The following is a 25,079-nucleotide window of genomic DNA, read 5'->3' as shown; positions in this document are numbered from 1 at the left end:
ACAGAATTCAAGGGCACACGATGGGCAGAACACGCATTCCCAGTGCAGAACGTGCAGTAAAACGTGCAGCTCACCTAGCGAGGACGCTGCTGGTTCAACCATAATCCATCAAAAGGGAGAGGAAAAAAATGGAGGTGAGATGACTTTCCAATTGCCCTTTCTCTCTTCGCGGGGGTGGTGGGGTTGGGTGGCTGTCTGCCCAGAGGCATTTTTTTTTTTTTTTTTTTTGAGACGGGGTCTCACTCTGTCACCCAGGCTGGAGTGCAATGGCGTGATCTGGGCTCGCTGCAAGCTCCGCCTCCGGGGTTCACGCCATTCTCCTGCCTCAGCCTCCCGAGTAGCTGGGACTACAGGCGCCTGCCACCACGCCCGGCTAATTTTTTGTATTTTTAGTAGAGACGGGGTTTCAACATGTTGGCCAGGATGGTCTCGATCTCCTGACCTTGTGATCCGCCCACCTCGGCCTCCCAAAGTGCTGGGATTACAGGTGTGAGCCACCGCGCCCGGCCCACCCAGAGGCATTTCAACATCAGGGGAAAGAAATGGATTCAAACACAGCCTCCATCAACTTGAGGACCAAGTCTTGGAATCTGCCTTCCAGCCTCAGAAGCGGGGGGACACACAGCAATGAGCTGCAAACGCCAAGAGGGCTGCTACGCAAACTCCAGGACCTCACCAGTTTCCACAGCAACTCAGAAGGCTAGGAGGCCAAGGACAGAATGGGCTTGCTATCGCCGGACCACTCCCAGGACAGGCCATGCCATCGCCTCAATGGAAATGGGCCCAGCCTCTGCTTCATTCCCCAAAGCATCCTCATGTAAAGCTGAAGCCACGACCACTAAGTGCTCTTCCTCCATCATCCCACCAAGGCCCAGCAAGTGGCCGCGGGGACGAGGACCACAGCGCTCACCTGGTCCTTCTTGCTCTTGTGCGAGGACGCCACGTACGCCAGATACTGGATGACCTTCTTGGTGTTCTCTGTCTTGCCAGCTCCAGATTCACCCCTACCAAGAGAGGCAAGGAAGTCTCAGGCTTAGGCATGGCCAAGTCCTTGACCTCTGTCCCTTCCCACTGCACACTCCACTGCCTCACATTCTGTCAGGTGCCCATGAAGGACCCAACGTGTGGCAGAAAAAGGAATTGCCACATAAACGCTCTGGAATCCTCATGCAGTCCACTTCCCATGGCTCTCCAGGGGCTGGATAGAAGTAAACTGAAATCCACTGCCTGCCCTGGTCACTTGGCAGCCTTCACATCCAAGTGTTTTAAAAATCAGTTTTAGGCAGCTGTGGACTTAGGGGTCAAAGGCACTTGTACATGTTCCTTTGAAACGTCACTTGAAGGAACGTTCTGTGCCATTAACTCTCTCGGCAATGGGGTTTATGGATCTCCTTGTTAAGTTAAAAGGTGAGAGGCCCCAGTGTCTACTTCAATCCAGGTAAAGAAAAGCCACCATCCAGAGCAAGAAGGAATGCCTTCCACCCAGAAATTACAGAGGAGCTGGTTCCCAGCCGGATTGGGGGGAAATCTTGCTTTTCCTTTCTGCCATAAGCGCCACCTTCCTTCCCACTGGCTCCTGGAGGAAGGATGATTCAGACTGAACTCATCCATGCGGTGGGATCGCTGAGTAGCAAACATAAAAACTGAAGTCCTGTCCCATGGAGAAGCGGAGGAGGGGGCCTTGACTTGGGAATCGGGGGCTCCACCACCCCCAGCTGTGGTTTCGGTAGGAGTCCTCAAGAATGAGAACAGATTGGGGTGAAACGAACCACTACCCAGACGGAGAAATACTTACGTGCACAGGATGGATTGATCTTCTCGGTCTGAAACAAAGGAGACATCAGATTAACTCCCACCAGATACAAAAGCCTCCCCCGCTTGCTCCCGAAGAGCTGCCCATTTCCCAGACGGAGTACAGTGCCACAGATGCTGTCTTTGTGGGGATCTCGCAGCCCGCCCTCACACCTGGCTGGGAGGAGCATTTGCGGGGTAGAGTGCCATTGGGCAGCTGCTCCTGCCACCCAGGAGCTCAGACTGCCCACCCACACTGTCCAGCCCCCACCAGAAAACCAGAAATAGTTCTGCGTCTCCCACCTTAGAGGAACGAGTGTGTGGAAAGCTCTCCGGGAGTCCACTTTCCTGGGAGCTGAGTGGGACCTGCCCTGTGTGTTTATAATTGGGGGCTGAGATTGTTAGAAATAAGCCCACTGCAGGTGCTCTAAATACCACCCCCATGGAAGGAAGGAGCACCGTTGAAGAGGCTGGAGGAGGAGGGGTGATGAGGCCTGGCTTTGCAACGGGACAGCCCTGGGATAAGATGCCGCCTCACAGCCTGAGACCCGGGACAGGTGCGCAGGCTTCTCGGAGCCCCAGCTCCCTCCTCCGCAGCGTGGGATAACAGTACTTGTGTCCACAAGACATGTGAACGTACCAGCATGGCGTCTGGCAAGTGGAAGGCGTGCAATGATGTCACTTTAGAGGTAGCTTGTAAAGAATGACAGCTTCTGATGGGTTTCTGTGACAACCTGTTCTCTAGCCGGGTGTCAGGAACTTTCAGCAACTATCAACAGCTCTATGAACTGCTCAGCAGGAAGGTTATAAATACCCACCCTCCCCCGGTACAGGAGGGGCAGTAATGCCCACACTCTGAAAGCTAAGTTTGCCAGCAGCACTAAGGCATCCTGGCTGTTCAGTACTGCGTATTCAATCTTAAGCAACAGCTGAAGATACAAACTCATTTCTTTCCGTTTTATCCCACCCCATCTAATGGCCTCACCGTCCTTGAAGTCAAATTGGCCTGAATCCAGCATCAGGCTGCTTACAAATATTTGAGCTGCAGTAAGGTATTTAATTCTGAGTCTCAGTTTCTACATCCACAAAGTAGATCTGCTACTAACTCCCTTGCAGGATTAGTTGGAAAAATAGAAATAACACATAAAAAGGACCTGCCGCAGTCCCTGTAAAGAGAGTAAGCTCCACAAATGGTTGCTGTCTATACTGACTTCCCCATGGCGACGTCGCCACGATGGGTGGCAGTGGTGTTGTCAGGGCAGCGGGAGCATCCGTGGCTGTTGGTACAGTGTCGGCACTGAGTGGAAACACGGATTCAGTGACGTGTGAAGGACACACTGAGTGGCTCGCACCGCCTGGTCAGGGCCCTGCATGACCAGGCACTGGGAGAATGACTCATGGCTTTCCACACGCATGGCCTCAGGAGACACATTTAACCGTTCAACACCAGCCGACACCGACCCGCTAGGCTGCCTGCCTCTTCCGAGGTGAGCTTTCTAGCGTGTCTGACCTCAGCAGCTGGTGGGGCTGGGCACTGCCTCCAATCTCTTCTTCTGCCCACTGGTCATTCAGGAGGGCAAAGGAAGCCCAGACAGAAAGAAGAAAAAACAAACTTCACACCCAACACCAAAGGCAGCTACCCCTGGGCGGCAGCTTCCTCCCAGCCCCCTAAGCATCAACAGGGTGGGGGCGCAGAGGGGCTGGGTCACTCCCATTCACAAACACACCCCACACTCTGCTCTCTGATGTGGAAACTGCTCAGGAGGCAAGCTCGAGGGGGGCCTTACTCCCCCTCGCCTGTCTCAAAAAACACAGAGTCCTTCAAGCCTGCACAGCAAGGACAGAGATTAGAGACCTGCATCCTTGACAAGACAGACGGGAAGACAGAAGGGAGGGAGGCGGCAGGAACGACAGCCTGGGGAAGACAGAGCAATTTCATTGCTGGCCCCGAACAACAGTGTGGCAACCGATAAGGGTTTGGAACAAACATTTTTGTCGTCCCAGCCCCTTGCCCTCCCCCACTGCATCTCCCTGTGGTCTGCCCCAGCTGTGGGCATGTTTAGTCACCGGCTCTGCTAGCAGGCAAGAATGTACCTGCGAGTGCTGGCAAGTTGTGAGCAGCAACGGCCCAATGCTACCATAAAAGGAAACATTCCCCAACCCTTCCAGAGGAACCGTTTTCCCAGGGCTGTCCCTAGGATGGCTGGAATTCCTCTAATTGTGTGAGGAGGAGTCAGAGGCTCCGCTGCTGAACAACAGGAAGCAGAGCCCCCAAGCACACTCGAGGGCATGCACACACAGGCACATGCACGCACAAGGACACGGACGCACACACAGACACACAGCCATCTGTGCCTACACAGTCACATATGGAGGCAGGTGTACAGAGGTACGTGTGCACAGAAATACATGCGTGCACACGTGTGCAAAGCCATATACATAGATCCACACATGGGCGCACACAAGGCACACAGCTGCACACGCATTCACAGACGCATATCCACAAGCACAAGTGCAAACACAGGCACCCAAGGCACATGTATTCACAGGTGAATGTGAACATACATGTATGTACATAGCCATGCACACACACGGACGTATGCACAGGCACACGCACTTCAAATCCCGAAACCCTAGTGCCAAACTCAGTGTCTCCTCTCCATCCACCCCAGCATCCCCAGCTCTCCCACTTCTCCAGCCTTCCCCCTCCAATTCCTGAAGCCAGTTTACCACTGTCAACACAGCCTAACCATCCCTTAAAGAAATCGGGATTTGTTCTGCCAGGAACATTCATTTGGACAAATGCTTTCTGAAAGGCAAACGACCGGGAGGCCTCCCCATTGCTTCACCTCTTGCCGCACTGCTTAGTATCCCAAATCCACCTGCCCTATGCACCACGAATCGTACCATGTGCCCATGCAACCGGAAAGGTCTTTCCAATGCTCAGGAAGGGTATTGGTCTGTTATCTTGTGTGGCCTCCAATAACCTTACAAGGTATTGTATTATAATGTACAAAGCAGGTATTATCGTCATTGTTTTGCAATCTTTCCACACAGCGGTTCTTCTGGATTTGTTCCTGATCTCAGAGGCATCTCCTCTGGGCAGTGGGGTGGTTAGAATTCTGAGTAACCAGTGGGCTCTTGGCCTGACTCAGTTTACTCTGCAGCCCACCTCCCCACCCTGTGCATTCTGGTGGAGACCACCAGTGGCGCCCACCCCATCAACCCTTCCCCGCACTGTCATCTCACAGGATGAGCACATTCAGAGTCCAGCCCAACCCACTTGTTTTGGCTCAAGTCCTTATTTGGCCTGTTAGGACTGAAGGCTTATTTGAAAACGCCCTTCCTTCCTCTACACGGGAGGAGGCCGCCAGGGACAAGCCTCTTCTGGGACACGAGGCCCCTGCCAGATGAAAGTCTAGCCGTGGTAGGCGCCTGTTCCGAACCCCCTGCCCCAGCCCCTCTCTTGGTTAGGATGGGGTACAGACTGGGTCATGAGTCACTCTGCAGTAGTTTTCAGACTTTTCAAAAAGCAGTGGCAGTCCTTCCTCAGACAAAATCTTCCCAAATCCCTGAGCAAGGGACAGTGGGTGGTGGAGACTGTGTTCCTCAGAGCACAGTTTGACAACCACTGGTCCATGTGTCTGGAGCAGCTGTGCAAAGGAGGAAGCCACAGCCGAGAGTGCTACGGCCCTGGGTTCTGCTCTTCCCCACGCAGTGCCTGGCCCCTTGACCTCGCTGGGAATGAAGGGACTGCTCTGACGATGGAAGGAAATGGTGTTCCTGTCATACACGGTGTGAGGCAGGCGCCCAGACATGCTGTGCTCACCTGCCTGCTGTCTCGGAGCTCCCAACTGAGCAATTCCTTGGCACCGCCACAAGTAAGTCTTTTATAAAAGTTACAAATTCAGGAACAAGGTCATTTTCTCCCTGGATTTCACTTTAAACCTGAAATGTCCTGAGGCCAGGCCCATGCAGTGAGGGCACCTGAGCTGATGTGGCCATCTACCTGTGGACAAGTGTTTCCAGCCAGCTTAGCACGCTGGGCCCAGGAGGGAGGAAGCGGGAACCTGACCACAGGTATTTCATCCCAGGTGCAGACTTCTGCGGGGGGCTTACGGCTCACTTCCTCTGTGAGAGGAGCTGCAGCTCACTCTTGTCCATAAAAGGCCACGAGGCTCGCAGAGCGGTGACATCAGCCTGACAGGAAGTACAGAGGAAGGGGCCTGCTTCACCAGCAGCCACTGCTGGGACTGACTCATCACCCCGCTCCCAAGATCACACCTCCCAAGGTTCCAGCATGGAGCAGCTCTTTTGGGTTCCACCTGGGAGACACCCCATCTTCGGCTCCGCTGGGCTTCTTGAGAAATGGGTATGGGCCAAGAAAGAAAGACAGGAAAAAGGGCAGTTTTAGGCTGGACAATATGCCCACGTTGGGTGAGACTGATGGGATAATCTGAGACAAATGGGACCAAAACTTTCCACCACCAGGGAACCTTCTGCTTTCAGGGAAACTCCAGAGTGGCCCCTGGGGGTGGCTCGCTATATGTGTTGGCACTGTGAGCCCTGCCCTGTGGGGCCAGGATGGGCGTCTCAGGCTGTCCTGGGCAGAGTCCTAGACCCAGAGTCACTTCTCCCCAAGACCCTCATGTGGACAGCATCTGGGTCTCAGTTGGTCAAAGCACAAAGCACCTGTAGGGCTGAAGCTTGGAACTTAGGGGCTTGGGAAGGCCTTGTAGAGGACCTAATTCAACTTGACCCCAAGATCAGGGCATCATTCTTCTTTCCTCAGAAACCCAATGACTTGATCAGAGTTGCACGAATGGGGCTGAGAACTCAGGCCTCTGGAGGCCTCACCCACCCCCGGACTCCCCTCCATCGAATGACCCTATGGGCCCAGCACTCAGCACCTCCCGCAGGCCTGCCTCAGTGCTGCAAAGAAAGGGCCGCGACACTCTCATGACGGGAAGCTCTGCTTCTCCACAGCCAGCTCAATTCACAAGCTTGGGTTACAAGTCTTTGGGAGGCAAACAGAGAGGTGAAGAAAAGCAAGTACAAAATGATGCTTCATATTAGCAGAGGCTGCAGATCTGTGCTGAGTGGGGTGGAGCTTCCTGGCAGCCTGCCTGCCTAGCAATCCGCCAGCAAAGGAGGGAGCCCCTGCCGTGGCTCCCAGGCACACAGTGCGGTCATGGGCAAGTGTGCCCTCCAGGCCCCCACGGTAGGCCCAGACCAAGGGACATGCCTGCTCAGCAGCATCCACGCCAGAAGCCAGTTCGACCTGGCCCAGTGCCTCTGCCCACAGCCCCTGTGTTCCCCCAGGTGGAACCTTGGTTTGAACCTGCTGAGACCCAAGTCCCCAGTCACAGGAGGCAGAGAATGGGTAGCCCTCCCGTTCCAGGCACCCTGGATAATTAAAAAAAAAAAAAATCCTTGAGGGATTGCTCTTAACTTTCATTAATGTCAGAGACCAAGCGAGGCCCCAAACAAGCCTTCTCTTGGCCAAAATGCATTAGGAAAACACAGGTAAGTTCCCAGCACACAGGCCAATCTGCCAGAAACAGCACTGCTGGGCATTTCTCTGCCCTTCCCGTGGGCGGGGCCAGGAGGGGGAACCTTCTCCTTCTGGGGTTGTTGCCAAGGCAGCTCCAACAGGTTTGTCAGACTGGAGGGAAATTCAAAAGCCACACATGAGTGCTGACCACCCACAGCACATGCCACCAGGACACTCCCAGTCCAGTTCTGCCTTGCTCCTACCTAACATTCCCCTTGGGAAAAGGAAAGACAAGGCAGGAGGGGCCCCTGTTGAGTTCTGCAGCGGGCTGGAGCAACAGGGAATAAGAGGGAAGGAGCCAGGACACACACAGGGAGCATGGCAGACACAGCCAGGCACTGCTCATGACCAACTCGGCTCCCTGTTGGGGCACAAACAGGCCTGCAAAGACAGCAACCGGCTTTGTGAAACTCCCTTGGATGAGTCAAACGTGCCTGAGAGCACCAGGGACATCAATGGTAGGAGGTGAACAGTAACAGCGCGTGAACATGCCGCCTTGGAGGAGCGGTCAGTGGAAGGAAAGGCGTGTCGGTGACTGTTAGGCCAGGATTTGCTCCTGGAGCAAGGCTCACACTTCCTCTCCTTTCAGTTTAGACCTGTGCCCTGTTGTATCTGTGGACCAGCTCATGTGGAAGAAACAAGATCTTCAGGAAGAATCCTGATACCAGGTGGGAATGACATCCTGAGCCCCCATCAGCTCTGTCTGTTTGCCAAAAGAACAGCTTGGGTCCTCGAGAATTTATCGTCCAGGTCCACACGGGGCTGACAGCCTTGGTCAAGACGAAACAAATTTGACAGAAGCCATTTGCAGAATCTCAACTTTTATACCTGCAGACTTTCAGCTCACTTATCTTTCTTTAGTACGTAGGGAATTACTTTGGTTCTCAACTGATACCGTCATTCCAGAAATCAGGTAGGTAAAGGAAAGCAATGCCTTTCTCTGAACACACTGTTGTTCAGCCCTGACAAATTGGGACACAGTTCAACCGAAGTCTCAGAGCCGGAGCTGGAGAGAACAGGAAAAACGGGCTAGTAGGTGACACTCACCAGGCAGCAAGAGAACTCATCACAGGAGGCCAAAAGCACAAAGTGGCTTAGTGATGAGGGATTTGATGTGAGTTTTTGTTGTTGGTTTGTTTCAGGGGATGGGGAACAGAAACAAAAACACTGGGCAAAGCTTCCAAACACCGCCACCCAAAGTTTCAGGTTCTAAGAGGGCACTTGCTTCTTATCTCCCGCTCAGTGGGCACAGAGCAAAGCATGGTGGGCCTGTTTGGTTGGATTTACAAAAAAAAAAAAAGGCCGGGCGCGGTGGCTCACGCCTGTAATCCCAGCACTTTGGGAGGCCGAGACGGGCGGATCACGAGGTCAGGAGATCGAGACCATCCTGGCTAACACGGTGAAACCCCGTCTCTACTAAAAAATACAAAAAACTAGCCGGGCGAGGCGGCGGGCGCCTGTAGTCCCAGCTACTCGGGAGGCTGAGGCAGGAGAATGGCGTGAACCCGGGAGGCGGAGCTTGCAGTGAGCCGAGATCCGGCCACTGCACCCCAGCCTGGGTGACAGAGCCAGACTCTGTCTCAAAAAAAAAAAAAAAAAAAAAAAAAAAAAAAAAAAAAAAAGTAAGCCTAACGCTGAATCCTTGAAAAGGGCCCGTTAACCACAGATTCCTCTTCTAGAGAGAAGACGTTCTAGAAATGAGACTGACAGGCAGGACCATGGGTAGTTCAGCAGCCTCATGCTGGGGCCCGGCTTTCCTTCCTGGGGGAGGAGCACGAAGCAGCCAGCTCACATCAGCTCGAGGACAGCGCCTCCCGGCTGCAGCCATGGTGTTGGGTGGCGGCCCAGGGCCTGCCTCCCACAGCACCTCTCTGGTCCACCAGCAGCCCAGGGAACAGAAAAGCATTTCAGGGCTGCAGAAGAACCAACTCTGGATCAAGCACATCTCCTAAAGCTCCGCTGAGGCTACATCAGCCCCAGGCCCCAGCTCAGCTCTGCGTGGACCAGACCAGACAAGCCAGAGACCGCGTATGCTATCGCGTTCCAGTGTGTGGCACGGTCGCTGCAGGGGAAGCGGCTGTGACAACTCACTTCCTGTGCCTGGACTCTCGGGGGAGTCTTTTAGGGGAGATTCAAATGGCTGCCTGCAAGACGCATTTGGCCATCACCTTCATTAAGCGAGCAGGAGTGTGGATGGAAGGAATGAGCGATTTGAAGGCTCCGTGGAAGGCGGGGCAGTTCAGTTGAGAAGTGTTTAGACTCCTACTGCCAGCTCTAAAAGGTACTTATCGCAGGCATCACACACACGGCGTCTTACTTCTTACCATGGCCCTGCCAGGGAGTGGTATGAAGCCCAAGAGGAGGACAAGAGAACGAAGGCTCAATCAGAGTGAGTTGATTTGTTCCAGCCAGGTTGCAGTTAGGAAGTGAAAGAGGCAGATTGCTGCTCTGTCTAGTCCAAAGCCCACAGTCTCTCCTCCACAACACACTTCCTCTTGCTCAAAGGCAATACATGGCACTTTTCCCAAATCTAAGGCTGAGACAGGCCCAGCAGCCCCGTTTTGGTGCCCTATAGAAGTGCTGTGTCATCTATCAAAGGCCCGTACCCACCCCAGCAGCTCTCGAGGCTCAGTGGGGCACCCCTCCTCTGTGCTGGTCTCTCGCTGTCATCTTGAAGCTGATTTGCCTGTCTCTGGGCACAAGTCAGTCACCTCCTCCAGGCAGGCCCCAGTCTGCTGTGTGTACACTCTCTGCAGAGTGCCCGGCACACACACAGTAGGTGTTCAGCCAGCACAGGAAGACCAGCGGGTACAGACACAGAACGCCCCATCTTGGAGAGCCCGCGCTGCCTCCACGGGCCCATTTGGGTGCACAAGGCCTGCTCACGACCTCCCCAGCAGACAGCGAGGCCTTTGTGTGCTGACGGCTGGCAGGGCTGGCGGCCTCCCGGCTGGGTGCATTCCTGCTTCAGCAGAGTCATCCCATCTGTGGCTTCCACGACGCTCCTTCCTCAGCTGCCTGTCCCGGTGAGTCGATTCAAACGGAGCTTTTCTGCCCCCTTGAAGCATTTTCCTGAGCCTCTGCCGAACATGGCACTTTTCCTCAGAAAGACCTTGGAAAGCAGACGGTTCCACAGGAGACACAACTAGCGGGGCAGGGAGAATGTGGAGAGAAGGAAAGAGAGGGCCCCTCCTCCCCAAGTGCCCCCCAACCACTGAGCCGGAGATAAGAATTCCTTCAAGACCCACCAGAGAAAATGAGGGGCACCAATGCCCCGCGGGCCTGTCCCAGGGTAACGGGGACCAGGACAGGAAATCAGGAGACTGCTTTCTGGCGTTGCCTCTCTGTGGGCTTTCGACAAGTCAGTTAACACATCTGTGCCTGCCTCTTTACGTATGAATTCGAAGAGCCATGCTCAGACGTGAAGATACACAAAATTTCTACCCCTCATAGTTTACAGAAAAAGGTCAGACACCGAGGGGCATGTGCACACTCACTGGCACTGAGCGGCTGCTGGGTGACCAACCACTTCTGGTGCAGCTTCCACTAAGAACCAGAGATTGGGTGGGAGGGAGACTGGCACAGAGCAAAGGGTTAAATGCTCTCAGACAAGTTTAGGCCTAGAATGAAAGCAGATCTGCTTCCCCCAAAATGCTGGGAACTCATTAAAATACTAATACCATAAAGTCACCGAAAGTGAACCAAACCTGGCATTCTACCTAATTCACACAGAAGGGGCTTTTTCTACCCACTGGGGAGATAACTGGGCTCATGTCAAATTCCTCAACTAGAGAGTTCTCCTGTAGAGATATACATATCTTTCCCCACAGGGGAGACCCCAGAGGGTCTGGCCCAGGATCCAGAAGCGCCATTTCCTAGGTGAGGCAGACCTTTTGCAGACCACAGCTGTTTCCGCCTGAACTCTGCAGCAGACATTGTGCCTGCCCTGGGACACAGCCCCACCCACCCCTGCCTGGCAAGGGCCAGCAACACAACATTTATGCTCTCTCACTCTCCTGGCCTTGGCCAGTTCAAAGGCTTCAGTGCCATCACAGAGTTCCGAGGAACAGTCCAATCCCCAAGGCAGGAAGACCCAGGAACGGCCATGACAATGAATTAACAACATGGGAAAGCCAGGGGCAGGAGGGTGAGGCCATGCTGGGCACGTCTGGGATGCCCTGTAACTACTTACTGACTGACACACACCACTGCCTTTCTGTAAGATCCGACCACCCCAGGCCTCACCGCCACACCTGACAAAACTCCCAGGACACCTGACACTGGCTTGGTCGTGCTGGCGCAGGTGTAGGCAGCAAATGTCTTGTTTTGTAGCTAGGGCCACAAATCTCTGTCTATAAACATGCCTTGTCTCTCCACCTGGACTGCCAGGGCATCCAGTAACAGGATAATGTCAAAACCTCCTGGCATTCTGGCACCTTCTGTCACCTACCTCCACAGCCTAATCCAAGGCACTACATGCTGCCATGCCCCACCCGTGCCCACGGCAGACAGCACTAATCCATCTCAGAATTCCCACATCGAGTCTCAAATCCTTGCCAGCACAGGGCTCCAGGCAGCCACTACTGATCGATCAGAGATGACACTCAAAGTAAAACTAATCTGCAGTGCTTAGTCCAGTAGTTCTTAACTGGGAATAATCTTGACCCCCACGGAACATCTGATGGCAATGTCTGAGAATATTTTTGGTTGTCACAACTGGAGAGGGAAGGTGTGGCTGGCATCAAGTGAACAGAGGCCAGGATGCTGCTAAAAATCCTGCAGTGATCAGGAAAATCCCCCACCCCCAACAGAGAATCATCCAACCTCAAATATCACTAGTGCCAAGTGTGAGAAACCCTGGCTTAGTCTGACAATAAGTGAGTGACATATAATTTATCCTCCAAACTGGGGTGCTTCTGAAAGTGAAAGAGAGTGCTATTAATAATAACTGTGGAACAACAGGCATCAATCAGGACTGTACAGGCAAACCAGCACACTGAGCAGATAAAGGCAGAGGCAGGTCCCCAGGAAGGGTCAAAGGGCTCCTCTCCCACAAGTCCCCAGACAGAGCCACCAACTGCCCTATTTGGCAGAATAAATGCTAGTATGTCACAAGCCACAGTCGGCTCAGGAAGGAAATCTTTGTCTAGTTCTTGTTTAAAGGAAAAGCAGAAAAGGAACTTTCCGACTGTGCCTTTTAAGATGTAAGTGGCAGAGAACAAACCTGTTTCCCCCAAAGCCAGGTAGGCGGCATGCACTAAGACTTCACTCCAAAAGACAGGGGCAGATTTTAACAGCCTGCAGACCCTGAGGCTCCACGGGTGACACCTGACCCAGGGCAAGAACCAAAGGTTCCTCTGGACATTTTTCTTTTACTAGTGAACCAGCCTGTCATAACATGGACAACTTCTGTTACTAACTTCCTCCCTGCTGCAAGAACAAGAAACCTATTACTAATTGCTCTGCAGGTCAGCTATACACAAAAAGAAGGAACTTCCTTTTCTTTCTTTTTTTTTTTTATCTCGGCTCACTGCAAGCTCTGCCTCCCGGGTTTACGCCATTCTCCTGCCTCAGCCTCCCGAGTAGCTGGGACTACAGGTACCCGCCACCTTGCCTGGCTAGTTTTTTTGTATTTTTTAGTAGAGATGGGGTTTCACTGTGTTAGCCAGGATGGTCTCGATCTCCTGACCTCGTGATCTGCCCACCTCGGCCTCCCAAAGTGCTGGGATTACAGGCTTGAGCCACCGCGCCCGGCCTTTTTTTTTTTAAATTGAGACAGAGTCTCGCTCTGTTGCCCAGGCTGGAGTCCAATGACGCAATCTCGGCTCACTGCAACCTCTGCCACCAGGTTCAAGCAATTCTCGTGCCTCAGCCTCCTGAGTAGTTGGGACTACAGGCGTGTGCCACAATGCCTGGCTAATTGTTTTGTATTTTTAGTAAAGACAGGGTTTCGCCATGTTGGCCAGGCTGGTCTCGAACTCCTGACCTCAGGTGATCCACCTGCCTTGGCCTCCCAAAGTGCTGGGATTACAGGCGTGAGCCACCACGCCCAGCCGAAGAAGGAGGAAAATAGCCTAGAAATGTCCTCCGTCAGTCAACGTGGGAGCTCAAGAGCTGCAGCAAGTCCAACGCTAGGCAGAAGGCAAAGTGAAAACCTCTCAGACTGAGGGTTAGAAAACACATGGACCCAGCCGGGCGCAGTGGCTCAAGCCTGTAATCCCAGCACTTTGGGAGGCCGAGGCGGGTGGATCACGAGGTCAGGAGATCGAGACCATCCTGGCTAACATGGTGAAACCCCGTCTCTACTAAAAATACAAAAAACTAGCCGGGCGTGGTGGCGGGCGCCTGTAGTCCCAGCTACTCGGAGGCTGAGGCAGGAGAATGGCGTGAACCTGGGAGGCGGAGCTTGCAGTGAGCCGAGATCGTGCCACTGCACTCCAGCATGGGTGACACAGCGCGAGACTCCGTCTCAAAAAAAAAAAAAGAAAAGAAAACACATGGACCCAATTCCTGCACAGACTGCTTTAAAGGAGGCACCAACAATGCAGGTTTCCCATGCTCACAAATGTATTTCCTATCCCTGGTCTCCAAAAGATGAAATCGCCCACCTGGCTGGGTGCAGTGGCTCACGCCTGTAATCTCAGCACTTAGGGAGGCCGAGGTGGGTGGATCGTGAGGTGAGGAGTTCAAGACCAGTCTGATCAACATGGTGAAACCCCATCTCTACTAAAAATACAAAAAAAAATTAGTCGGGCATGGTGGCATGCGCCTGTAATCCCAGCTACTTGGGAGGCTGAGGCAGGAAAATCGCTTGAACCCAGGAGGCAGAGGCTACATACAGTAAGCCGAGATCACGCCACTGCACTCCAGCCTGCGCGACAGAGCGAGACTCCATCTCAAAAAAAAATAAAAGAAATCGCCCACCTACCTGCCCTCATAATTTGCAAATCTGATCAAACCAATTGATTCAGAATCTTGACAAATCATGAAGAGACTCTTCATTGCACAGATGCATGAGGGCAGCCCCTAAGTTCCTATTAAGGCCATTTGGTTATGGCCAAGACAAAGGAAAGCTCTGGTTCTCTGCATCCTTTTTTTTGTTTCCCAATTACTTTCAATATGTGGAGCTTTCAGGCCATTCCCACCAAATTTTTGTTGTTGTTGAACAAATAAATATTGAATGAATCTCTTGGAGAAGGAGTCCCACAGGTTAACTGAAGACAGTCTGAAGTCCAGACCTAAAGACTCTCTCTCCTGCCTCCTCAGTACATATTACTCAGTCTTAATGTCTTGCCTAAAAGCAAAATTGCCCAGTTGCTAGATAACCATCCCAATCCAGGATCCAAGTGTGAGAACAGGCCCTTACTCAGTAGCTCAGATCTCAAGATGACTCCGGAATACACTTCTTGCACTAGGCCAGTGAAGAGAGCTGGGAGCAAACTGACTCATAACCTCTAGAGACAAAGACTCAGACTTTTCTGGAATCCCACAGAATGTTTTCCCACCAGGCTGTTCTAGTTAACATTTTGAAACAGACATTCTACTTCAGAACTGAAGGGCTGACTTCTTCAAGGAATTTTGATAGACGTGAACATAAGCCAAAGACTCAGCCAAACTTGAGCATCCTACATAATGCATCAAGCTCAACGGTGAAATGCCTGCTTCACAGCACAGCGCGGGTGGTGGGAGACAGGCCGCGGGCTGCCACTCTAAACCACTACACCAGGGACAAAGTGGTTAACCCAACAAGATGCATTACCACCACTGTCTAGATAGACTGCCTAGATCCTTATATAATGGGACATAACAAACCACTATCCATACAAGATAGGAGAACACAGCCCTGCCTGAAATTGGGTTTCAGTCAGGATTACATATGCCAGGTACTTGGCTAAGCTCTGAGAATATAAAGGCAACATGGGCCCTGTGTATATCTAGAGGAGAAAAAGAAATGTCTAAACACTGCAGTCAAATAAAGCATCACCAGGGCTCTGATGCAAATCTAGCCCAGATATTCTCTTTGGAGGCCCTAATGCTTCAGTCATGTTTTTAAAAAAAGAGTAGGGATTTGCCAGGCATTGCAGGCAGATGGAGCAGGTAGGGTGTTTTGAAGCAGAAAGAGCTTTTAGGGAAATGTAAGGAGTTCCACATAGCTGGGAAGGTGGAGAGGCAGGCAAGGGGCCAATTTTGAAGGGCATTGTACACTACCACAGAGTCTCAGTGTTATTAGGCTGGTGCAAAAGTCATCACAGTCTTTGCCATTACTTTTAATGGCAAAAACCGCGATTACTTTTGCAGCAACTTAATAGCCCTGGGGGAATGAGGAGCCTTTCTATGATTTGTCAAGATTTCAAATCAAGTGATTTGATCACATTTACATCCCAGAAAGATGACCAGCTGGTGGAAGCACAGGGTGAGGGACTCTATTAAGAGTGAAGTTGGCCGGGTACAGTGGCTCACGCCTGTAATCCCAGCACTTTCAGAGGCCGAAGCGGGTGGATCACCTGAGGTCAGGAGTTCGAGACCAGTCTGGCCAACATGGCAAAACACTGTCTCTACTGAAAATACAAAAATTAGCCGGGCATGGTGGCACGTGCCTATAATCCCAGCTACTAGGGGGACTGAGGCAGGAGAATCACTTGAACCTGGGAGGCGGAGGTTGCAGTGAGCTGAGATCATGCCACTGCATACTCCAGCCTAGGTGACAGAGCGAGATTCTGTCTCAAATAAAAAAAAGAAATAAAGGGAGTGGTAGAGACTGTCCGATGCTGGGGAGAGGTGAGGTAGGAATTCCCGAGAGCCATGGACTTAGCAACATACAGGTCATAGGTGACCTCTGTCGGCCAGTCTGGAGAAGGGGTGGAGAGAGACAGCCAAGGTGAGGGGAATGACCATGAGGTGGGGATGGAGGCAGTGAGCACAGACATTTCCTCCACAAAGCTTCACTGCAATGGAACAGAAGGGGCACAGAAGCCAGAGTGAGAGCGGGGCAGAAGCCACCCGAGGCTCTGCATCTGTTTGTGTAGAGATGGGAATAACTCAAATGTGTTTCTAGACTGTGGGGAAGGAGCAAGAGAGGAAGAGGGAAAAACACAAAGGGAAGGGAAGAACAGGAAGAAGAAGGGGCCTAAAAGAAAGCAGAGGGGACAGGCACAAGAGCTCTTGAAAAGTATGAGAAATTGGGAGAAAAATTAGGAAATGTATATTTTAAAGCTTCTAGAACATTCTATCAACATGTAAACATGTCCTCTGGATAGCCATTGGCCCTGGCTCTCATACAGAGGTCTACAGACCTCCATGATGCACTGCCCATCACCAGCCACTAGATCGATGTGGCACCAAATGTGACTTAGCACCTGTGGAGGTGTCAATGAGGCCCCAGGTGAAGAAGACTCAGCCCCAGGTGGGCTCACACTGCATCACCCACCTTGCATCATACTCCTGTAGGCGGTGTCTGTGATGGCATAGATGTGAGGGGGCATCTCGTGCCTCTTCTTGCCCTTGTACATTTCCACAATCTCTTCAGAGTAGATGGGCAGGTTCTTGTAAGGATTGATGACCACACAGAACAGGCCTGAATAGGTCTAAAGAAAAGAGCGGCAGATAGGAACGGGTTAGGAAGTCTGATTCTCACTAGTGTACAAACTTCGCAGCAAAATATCTGCGGCTTCAAAGGACCTGAGTCAGCCTGACGTGAAGGCAGTCCCTGATGGCCCTTGCTCCCAGTGGCCCAGCTCCCACAGCCCTGTTGCAGGTGTGGAGCACCAGCATCCTCCTTCTGCCCTGTAAGTGAAGATCCTCCCTCTCCACTGCAGGAGTGCTCCAGCCTCATAGGTCATTGAGTGTGTGTATCAACCAGGCAAGGTCTGTGCCCAACGGACAGCAGAAGTCCAGTTACAAAACTCAGATCCGAGGACAATGAGAGATGTGTTTGTCATCGTGAGAGAGGCATAAACAGAAGAGGGCTCAGCTGCAGTGCGGCAAACTGCAGAAACCCAAATCATTCCACACTGAAGGACGCTGAGAGATAGTGAAGCTTACATCTTTCTAGCACTGGAAAAACGCACTGTGTCCTAAACCAATTAGATCTTTTGTGGGATACTGGGAACCAGACAGACACCTCTTTCTCTGGAATCTTCTAGAGACATTCACATGCAAATCCCTCAAAAACTTTAAGACTATTTCACGTTCCCTGTGAGCTTTCTCCAAGACTTCTTCTCTGGAGGGGAACACAATTAATCAACATCCAGGCCGGGCGCGGTGGCTCAAGCCTGTAATCCCAGCACTTTGGGAGGCTGAGATGGGCGGATCACAAGGTCAGGAGATCGAGACTATCCTGGCTAACACAGTCAAACCCTGTCTCTACTAAAAAATACAAAAAAACTAGCCGGGCGAGGTGGCGGGCCCCTGTAGTCCCAGGTCCTCGGGAGGCTGAGGCAGGAGAATGGCGTGAACTCGGGAGGCGGAGCTTGCAGTGAGCCGAGATCCGGCCACTGCACTCCAGCCTGGGTGACAGAGCGAGACTCCGTCTCAAAAAAAAATAATAATAATAATCAACATCCTTAATGTGAGGTACCTAAAATACACCCAATACTCCAAGTGTGACTTAATCAATTTCAAATAAGACCCCCCAGAGTCAGATATCCTGAGTTCAAATCTCAGCAAGGGTAAGGTTCTTAACCTCTCTCTCCCTCCATTTCTTGATGTGAAAAACGGGGACAGGCAGAGCTCTAGACCTCATTGGGTGGTTAAGAGGATTAAATGAAGCGCTTACACAGCAGGCAGCACAGCCTTGGAGAGTAGCTCTGGGCAGGTCAGGAGAATCATTTCCAACAGCAACAGTTTACACACATCTGTCCTTCCTCATCTTCAGGTAAATACACCTTACCTTGTGACTGCCTCCGTGTCTTCAGGTAAATATACTTTACCTTGTGACTACTAATTCTTTTTCTAATAAACTTCCTGTTATTTTTTTCTCCCAAGATCCCTCTCCCCCATCAAAAAAAAAAAAAAAAAGACAGAGACTCCTAATAGCTGCGCAAGACTCCCAAGACCACCCAGGTGGTAGGTGCTCAGTTGGGGGACGCAACTCTCTTTAAGAAGCTGGAGCAACCCAAGTACCCTCTTCCTAAGAAAATGGGCCTGAGGGACCCAGCGAAGTGAGGCCAGGGCTCCACGCACCACATCAACTGCGGCCCTGCTTCTGTGAAGTGACGATGGAAGGTCACAAGGCATTGGGCAGAGCTGGGAGCAGACTCGGGTCTCCAATGCCAACCTCCTTGGTCATGGAGGCCGGTTCTCCAAGCTCCTTCCAACCCTCTGTTTTCTCCATCACAAGTGGCCTGCACCTTGATTGTTCATGAAGCAGCCACCAGTCTATGCACTATGGGGTCAACCCAGCCCCCTTGACCTGTGCCCTTTCCAGTCACTCCAAAACTGGGGATGGATCTTGTGGCTGAACCCAAAGACAGGGTCCACACAGGAACCAGTCATGAAGAGAAGGCTCTTCTCAGGCACTGGCCAAAGGCTATTGGCACAGGGAACTTCCAGGCAGCAATTAGACTAAAGGCAGAATGCAGAGGGCCCCACCAACCACACAATGGTATGTATTCAAAACAGCAGAGGCCAGATACAGGGGCTCACACCTGGAATCCCGGCACTTGGGGAGGCCAGGGTGAGAGGATCGTTTGAGGCCAGGAGTTCAAGACCAGTCTGGGCAACAAAGCAAGTCTCCATCGCTACAAAAAATTAAAAAATAATTAGGTGGGTGTGGTGGCATGCACCTGTAGTCCCAGCTACTCAAGAGGCTGAGATGAGAGGATCACTTGAGGCCAGGAGTTCGAGGTTGCAATAAGCCATGATGGCAATGCTGTGCTCCAGCCTGGGTGACAGAGGGAGACCCTGTCTCTTAAAAAGAAAAGAGCAGCTGAGCTTAAAAATGGACAAACATGTTTGGCAGCTTGGAAAAAGGGATGCAGGGCCCTTGATTTCCTTTCTTCCTGGGATAATTAGTCACTTGTTTTCCCTCCAACTATTCTTTTCACAAGAGACCAGGAAAGCTCTGAGGCAAAGAAATGCAAACACGGTATTGGCAACCTACGGGCCCGGGCATTTCAGGAGGAAGAGAAGCGGGAGCCTATTCTGGTTTTCCCTCTGCGTGAATGTTGAATGGGGACAAGATAGAAGGCCAGGGAACAGCAAGGTCACCCCAGGAGCTCAGAAACAATCAAGCTTTGTTCCTGGACTTTGAGAAAACCCACACTCTAGGAAATCCAGCCCAGGAAAATCAAGGACACGTGGTCGCACACTAAGGGAGTGCCATGGAGCCAGATGTTTGGAAACAGCTGGTGCTGACAGCAGAAGGGGACTGTGGGTCATTAGGACAAGTCTTTCTGACAGCTGGGTGGGCAGATGGTCCTGTGGAGTGGTCTACGGGAGCTCCAAGTTCTCTGGGCTAATCCCATCAAATCAGTGATGATGGAGCTAAGCCCTGTGGAATGAGCACTGAGGCTCAGGTGGGAGGAAGGAGATTCACTGGATGCTCGTGGAGGCAAGACATCGAGCAAAGAGGCTTTGCTCCCACGCGGCGCGGCCACGCCATGGTGCTGCTCCATTCACAGGCCACAGAGGCTCTTTGTGCCCATCCGCCCCCATCCCAGGGCCTCACCCCCTGAAGAAAAAGACAGAGCAGCTGTGGCTCAGAATTAGCCACGCCGCCCACAATGCTGGGCAAACAGGCTGCACGAAGGCTCCTGAGGTCATGATTTGGAAGCTTGATGGAGAGATAGACCGTGAATGAGGCAGCACCTCCTGCCCAGGCGGCCCCGCCCAGGGGCGCTGACATCTTAATAGCTCTGCACCTGCTGGGGTCTCCGCTACAGTGACTGCAGAGGCCATCAATGGGCCTCTTAGTGATGATGCTTAGAAGAAGGCTGGTAAGAGGCAGGAACAACTGCACACCAGAGGTGACAGCAAGGAAGCGAAAATGAGAGTTAATGCCTCCAGCCAGAGTCCTGGAGAAAAGGCGTAGGCACTACCCACCACGCCCACCCACAGTAAAATCTCCGCGTGTGACTTGCAGAGGAAAGACGCAGCCACTAACACTGAATATATCTGAATAATGACTGTTCCCTTTTGTGGGAGGGAAAGGCTCTGTGCAGGCTCAGGCAGGCTCAGGTGCTCCGCTTGTTTTAATTCATATCCAGTGGATCCCAAAAGAGACTCAAGTTAAAAAGGCACCAATAAAGAGCTAAGCAGAGGAACAGGAGTTACTTTCACTTATAACACACATCAGCAGCCTGAGTCCAGGCCCCCAGGCCCTGCCCCGAGCCAGGTGCTGGCTGGGCGCTTTAGAAAGTTCCCGTGGAATCCTTGCAGATGAGAAAGTGAGACTCCATGTAGCTATGTCTCATGGTCAGTACGGGGCAGAACTGGGATTTGAACCAGGTCCTGGAGGCTCCAACTGTGGCACTTAAGGGCTCTGCCTTACCGAGCAGAGGCCGTCTTAGCTTAGTGGCACAGCAGAGTGGGGGTGACATAAGCTATAAAGCCTGCCAAGAGGAGCACCTCTCAATCCCAGACAATGAGGCTGCGGCTCCCATGTCACCGCCACAGACACTGTGCTTCCTTAAAGCACAGTCTGTCATTCATTTATTTGCAAGTCACTAAGTCTGAATTTCAGTGGTTAATACTCCTTAGGGACAGGGGCTTTTAATTTGGTCCACATGATAATCTCATCAAGAAACAGATGAGACATAATTGGGCTGAAAATCAGGAACCCAAGTTCCAGTCTCAGCCTGGCCAACACCTGGCTGTGTGACCCTGCTTAAGTTCCTTGCTATCGGCCGGGTACAGTGGCTCACGCCGGTAATCCCAGCACTTTGGGAGGCCGAGACGGGCGGATCACGAGGTCAGGAGATCGAGACCATCCTGGCTAACATGGTGAAACCCCGTCTCTACTAAAAAATACAAAAAAAAAAAAAAAAAGCTAGCCGGGCGAGGTGGCGGGCGTCTGTAGTCCCAGCTACTCGGTAGGCTGAGGCAGGAAAATGGCGTAAACCTGGGAGGCGGAGCTTGCAGTGAGCTGAGATCCGGCCACTGCGCTCCAGCCTGGGCGACAGAGAGAGACTCCGTCTCAAAAAAAAAAAAAAAAAAAAAAAGGCTGGGCTTTAAAGGAGACTGTTCCACATATCTACTTGTTGATAGGTCCTTGATGAGCCAGACTCATCCCCAAAGGGTGGGCATCAATGGCAGAAAACAAGGACCTCGTTGTCACAGACTGACACAGACTGATTTAGCAATCAACAAGGAAATGCAGTCCTTGTCAGGAATTCCGGGCAAATAAAATGCCCCATGGCTCCACTGAAGGCTTTAGCACATTGCAGCGCACTCAGAAGCATGAGTCTACCTCGTAGAAATGTGCTTAAGTCTTTCTGAAATCATACAGAAAATTAAACAGCTGACCCTTTGAGAGCTGCTATCTCTGTAATGGAATGAGCCTGCCACCACCTCCTTTTATTACACATGTGATCGTGAGCAAAATCCCTCAGTCTGAAAGTTGGTCTTCCCATCTATAAAGTGGGAAGGCCATAATAGTCTTTCTCTTTTTTTTATTTGAGACTCTGTTACCCAGGCTGGTGTGCAGTGGTGCAATCTCAGCTGACTGCACCCTTGACCTCCCAGGCTCAAGTGATCCTCCCACCTCAGCCTCTAGCAAGTAGCTGGGACTATAGGCACGCCACACTATGCCCAGCTAATTTTTCTATTTTTTGTAGAGATGGGGTTTCGCCATGTTGCTCAGGCTGGTCTCAAACTCCTGAGCTCAAGCAATCCTCTCGTCTTGGCCTCCCAAGGTCCTGGGATTGCAGGCATGCACCACCATGCCCAGCCTATAATAACCTCTTCATGGCTTTTTTCCTCTAGGTCAAAAACATTTTGAGGACTGTTTTATTCAGCCCAAAGTTCAAGGTGGCTAGAGCAGCATAAAGAAATAAAGAGCTATTTTAGGAATAATAACAAGCAGATATTTCTTTCCCACTGGGGACAAAACCAGAAGGAAATATCTTTGAGTTGAACAGAGGAATTTGAGGTTGATATTGGACAGGACTTTGTGATCCCAGAGCCTGTTGCCTCCAGGATACATAAATGCTCATCTCCCTGTCTCCTAACTTGGTGATGGGCTGTCTTTCTGCATTTCTTTCTTGCCAGAAGAAAGAAAATGACACCCCTGATCTGCTGCATGTGCTGGCCCTTTGCACATGCTGGACTCTCAATACACTCCCCCTTGGTCAAGCCTGGCAACGGACCAGCACTCAAGTGCTGGACAGAGTCCCGGAGCAAGTCTTACTCTTGGTGGCTCACCTCCGCTCAAAGTATACTCCCTAGTGAAGTAAGCCACACCAACATGCATCCATAAAGAACAAGATGGGCCAGGCACAGTGGCTCACGCCTGTAATCCGAGCACTTTGGGAGGCCCAAGCAGAAGAATCACTTGCGCACAGGAGTTCAAGACCAGCCCTAGGCAACATAATGAGACCCTGTCTCTAATAAAAATATAAAACATTAGCCAGGCGTGGTGGCACAGGCCTGTAGTCCCAGCTACCAGAGAGGCTGAGGTGGCAGGATCGCTTGAGCCTAAGAGTTTGAGGCTGCAGTGAGCTGTGATCATGCCACTGCACTCCAGTCTGGGCAACAGAGCAAGACCCTGTCTCAAAAAAAAAAAAGATGGCAGAGATACCAAAAACGGGCTTGGGGCAAACGGTGAAGGGAGAGGGGATCTGGTGGCGCAAGAGGAACAAAGCAGGAAACCAGGAGATGGCACTCCCTACTTTAGAAGGAATCTACTACATTTTTAGAGTGCAAAAGGCTTATTGGAAAGAAATCAAAGAGATAAAGCTATTTTTAAAAATATTTTTAAAAATAACATATTTTATCTTAAAAAATATTTTAAATGAGATATTTTATTTTAAAATATATATATATATCTTTTTTTTTTTTTTAGATAGGGTCTTGCTCTGTTGCCCAGGCTGGAGTGCAGTGGCGTGATTTCGGCTCATTGCAAGCTCCGCCTCCCAGGTTCACGCCATTCTCCTGCCTCAGCCTCCTGAGTAGCTGGGACTACAGGCGCCCGCCACCATGCCCGGCTAATTTCTTTTTGTATTTTTAGTAGAGACGGGGTTTCACCATGTTAGCCAGGATAGTCTCAATCTCCTGACCTTGAGATCTGCCCAGCTCGGCCTCCCAAAGTGCTGAGATTACAGGTGTGAGCCACCGCGCCCGGCCATAAAAAATATTTTTAAAGATATTTTTAAAAATAATTAAAATTTTAAAAGATATTTTTTAAGATATTATTAAAAATAATTAAAATTTTTAAAAAGAGGCTGGGAGCGGTGGCTCAGGCCTGTAATCCCAGCACTTTGGGAGGCCAAGGTGGGTGGATCACCTGAGGTCAGGCATTCAAGACCAGCCTGGTGAAACCCCATCTCTATTAAAAATACAAAAATTAGCCAGGCATTATGGCAGGTGCCTGTAATTCCAGCTACTTGGGAGGCTGAGGCAGGAAAATCACTTGAACCCGGGAGATGGAGGTTACAGTGAGCCAAGATCACGCCATTGCACTCCAGCATGGGCAACAGAGCAAGACTCTGTCTCAAAAAAAAAAAAAAATTAAAAAATTAAAAAAGAGAAGGAATCTACAACATTGACCTGAACCTTCATATCTCCACCAAAACTTGAGGACAAAGGCCAGTGGGTGGGCATCCCTCAGACAGGGCCATATTCTTCTCCCTATATATGTTCTAAAACACGCTTCCTGTTTTGTTTTTGGCTGCAAAGGGAAAAGAATAATGTTATGGGAACATCCCACTAGGATGTTCAGATGTCAAAGTCCAAGGATGTCACCCCAGCACTCCTTCCAGACCCCTTCTCCACCAGAGAGCCAGGGCCCAGGCATGTGAGGGTGATGGGAAGACCTGGCCCGCCCCCACTTGGAGTCCTCAGACCCATCCTGCAGGGTGCCAGGGCAGCCACTTACGTAGATAAGCCCTGAGTAGTAACGCTCCTTGAGGTTGTGCAGCACTGAGGCTTCGTTGAGGCACGTGAGCTCCGCCATATCCTCCACCTTGGAGAACTTGGGCGGGTTCATCTTCTGGATGTCATCCTTGTTCACCTTCACCTTCTTCCCGTTCTCCACCAGCTCCACGATGGCCTCTTCGCCCACCTCCTCCTTGAGGCTGGCTGGCTCGAAGCCACTCTTGTCGGAAGGCACCCATACCAGCTTCTTGGCAGCCCAGTCGGCCTGGGCCAGCGGGTTATTGATGAAGTTTTTATCCACATAGAGATACTTATCGGCAGCTTGCTGTGCCATGGTGACTTACAGCCAGGACCTAAGGGGGAGGAAAAAGACAACACATTACATACAACTACATCAGCCACACGAGATCACTCATACGCACACCTCTTCTCTTTGCAAACTGTATAGGATTAAGACGCAGTAAAACTCTGTATAACCAGGCTGTACAATTTTCTTGCTCCACACTTTTGGGATAAAGATGTGCATCACTGAAAAAATAAGTTGGGTCCAGGACAGTGGCTCATGCCTTTAATCCCAGCACTTTGGGAGGCCAAGGCAGGCGGATCACCTGAGGTCAGGAGTTCAAGACAAGCCTGGCCAACATGGCGAAACCCCATCTCTACTAAAAATACAAAAATTAACCAGGTGTGGTGGTGCACACCT

General features: G+C 51.4%; 1 protein-coding gene across 2 annotated transcripts in view; it reads right to left on the bottom strand.

Moving 5' to 3' along the window:
* MYH9 (myosin heavy chain 9) overlaps positions 1 to 25,079 on the bottom strand; it is a 106,977-nt gene that overhangs the window by 42,508 nt on the left and 39,390 nt on the right. For both annotated transcript variants that reach the window (XM_050806172.1, XM_050806174.1), the window contains exons 2-5: positions 24,378 to 24,729; positions 16,773 to 16,929; positions 1,796 to 1,823; positions 911 to 1,004 (exon numbers count right to left, since the gene is read on the bottom strand). In XM_050806172.1, coding sequence (XP_050662129.1) covers positions 911 to 1,004; positions 1,796 to 1,823; positions 16,773 to 16,929; positions 24,378 to 24,710 — 612 coding nt within the window. In that variant the 5' untranslated portion in view covers positions 24,711 to 24,729. The remainder of the gene's footprint in view (positions 1 to 910; positions 1,005 to 1,795; positions 1,824 to 16,772; positions 16,930 to 24,377; positions 24,730 to 25,079) is intronic.

Source organism: Macaca thibetana, chromosome 10 (assembly GCF_024542745.1).
Source record: "Macaca thibetana thibetana isolate TM-01 chromosome 10, ASM2454274v1, whole genome shotgun sequence".
Taxonomy (NCBI): Eukaryota; Metazoa; Chordata; class Mammalia; order Primates; family Cercopithecidae; genus Macaca; species Macaca thibetana.
The sequence above is the reverse complement of the archived record's forward strand: the minus strand, read 5'-3'. Positions and strand labels throughout refer to the sequence as shown.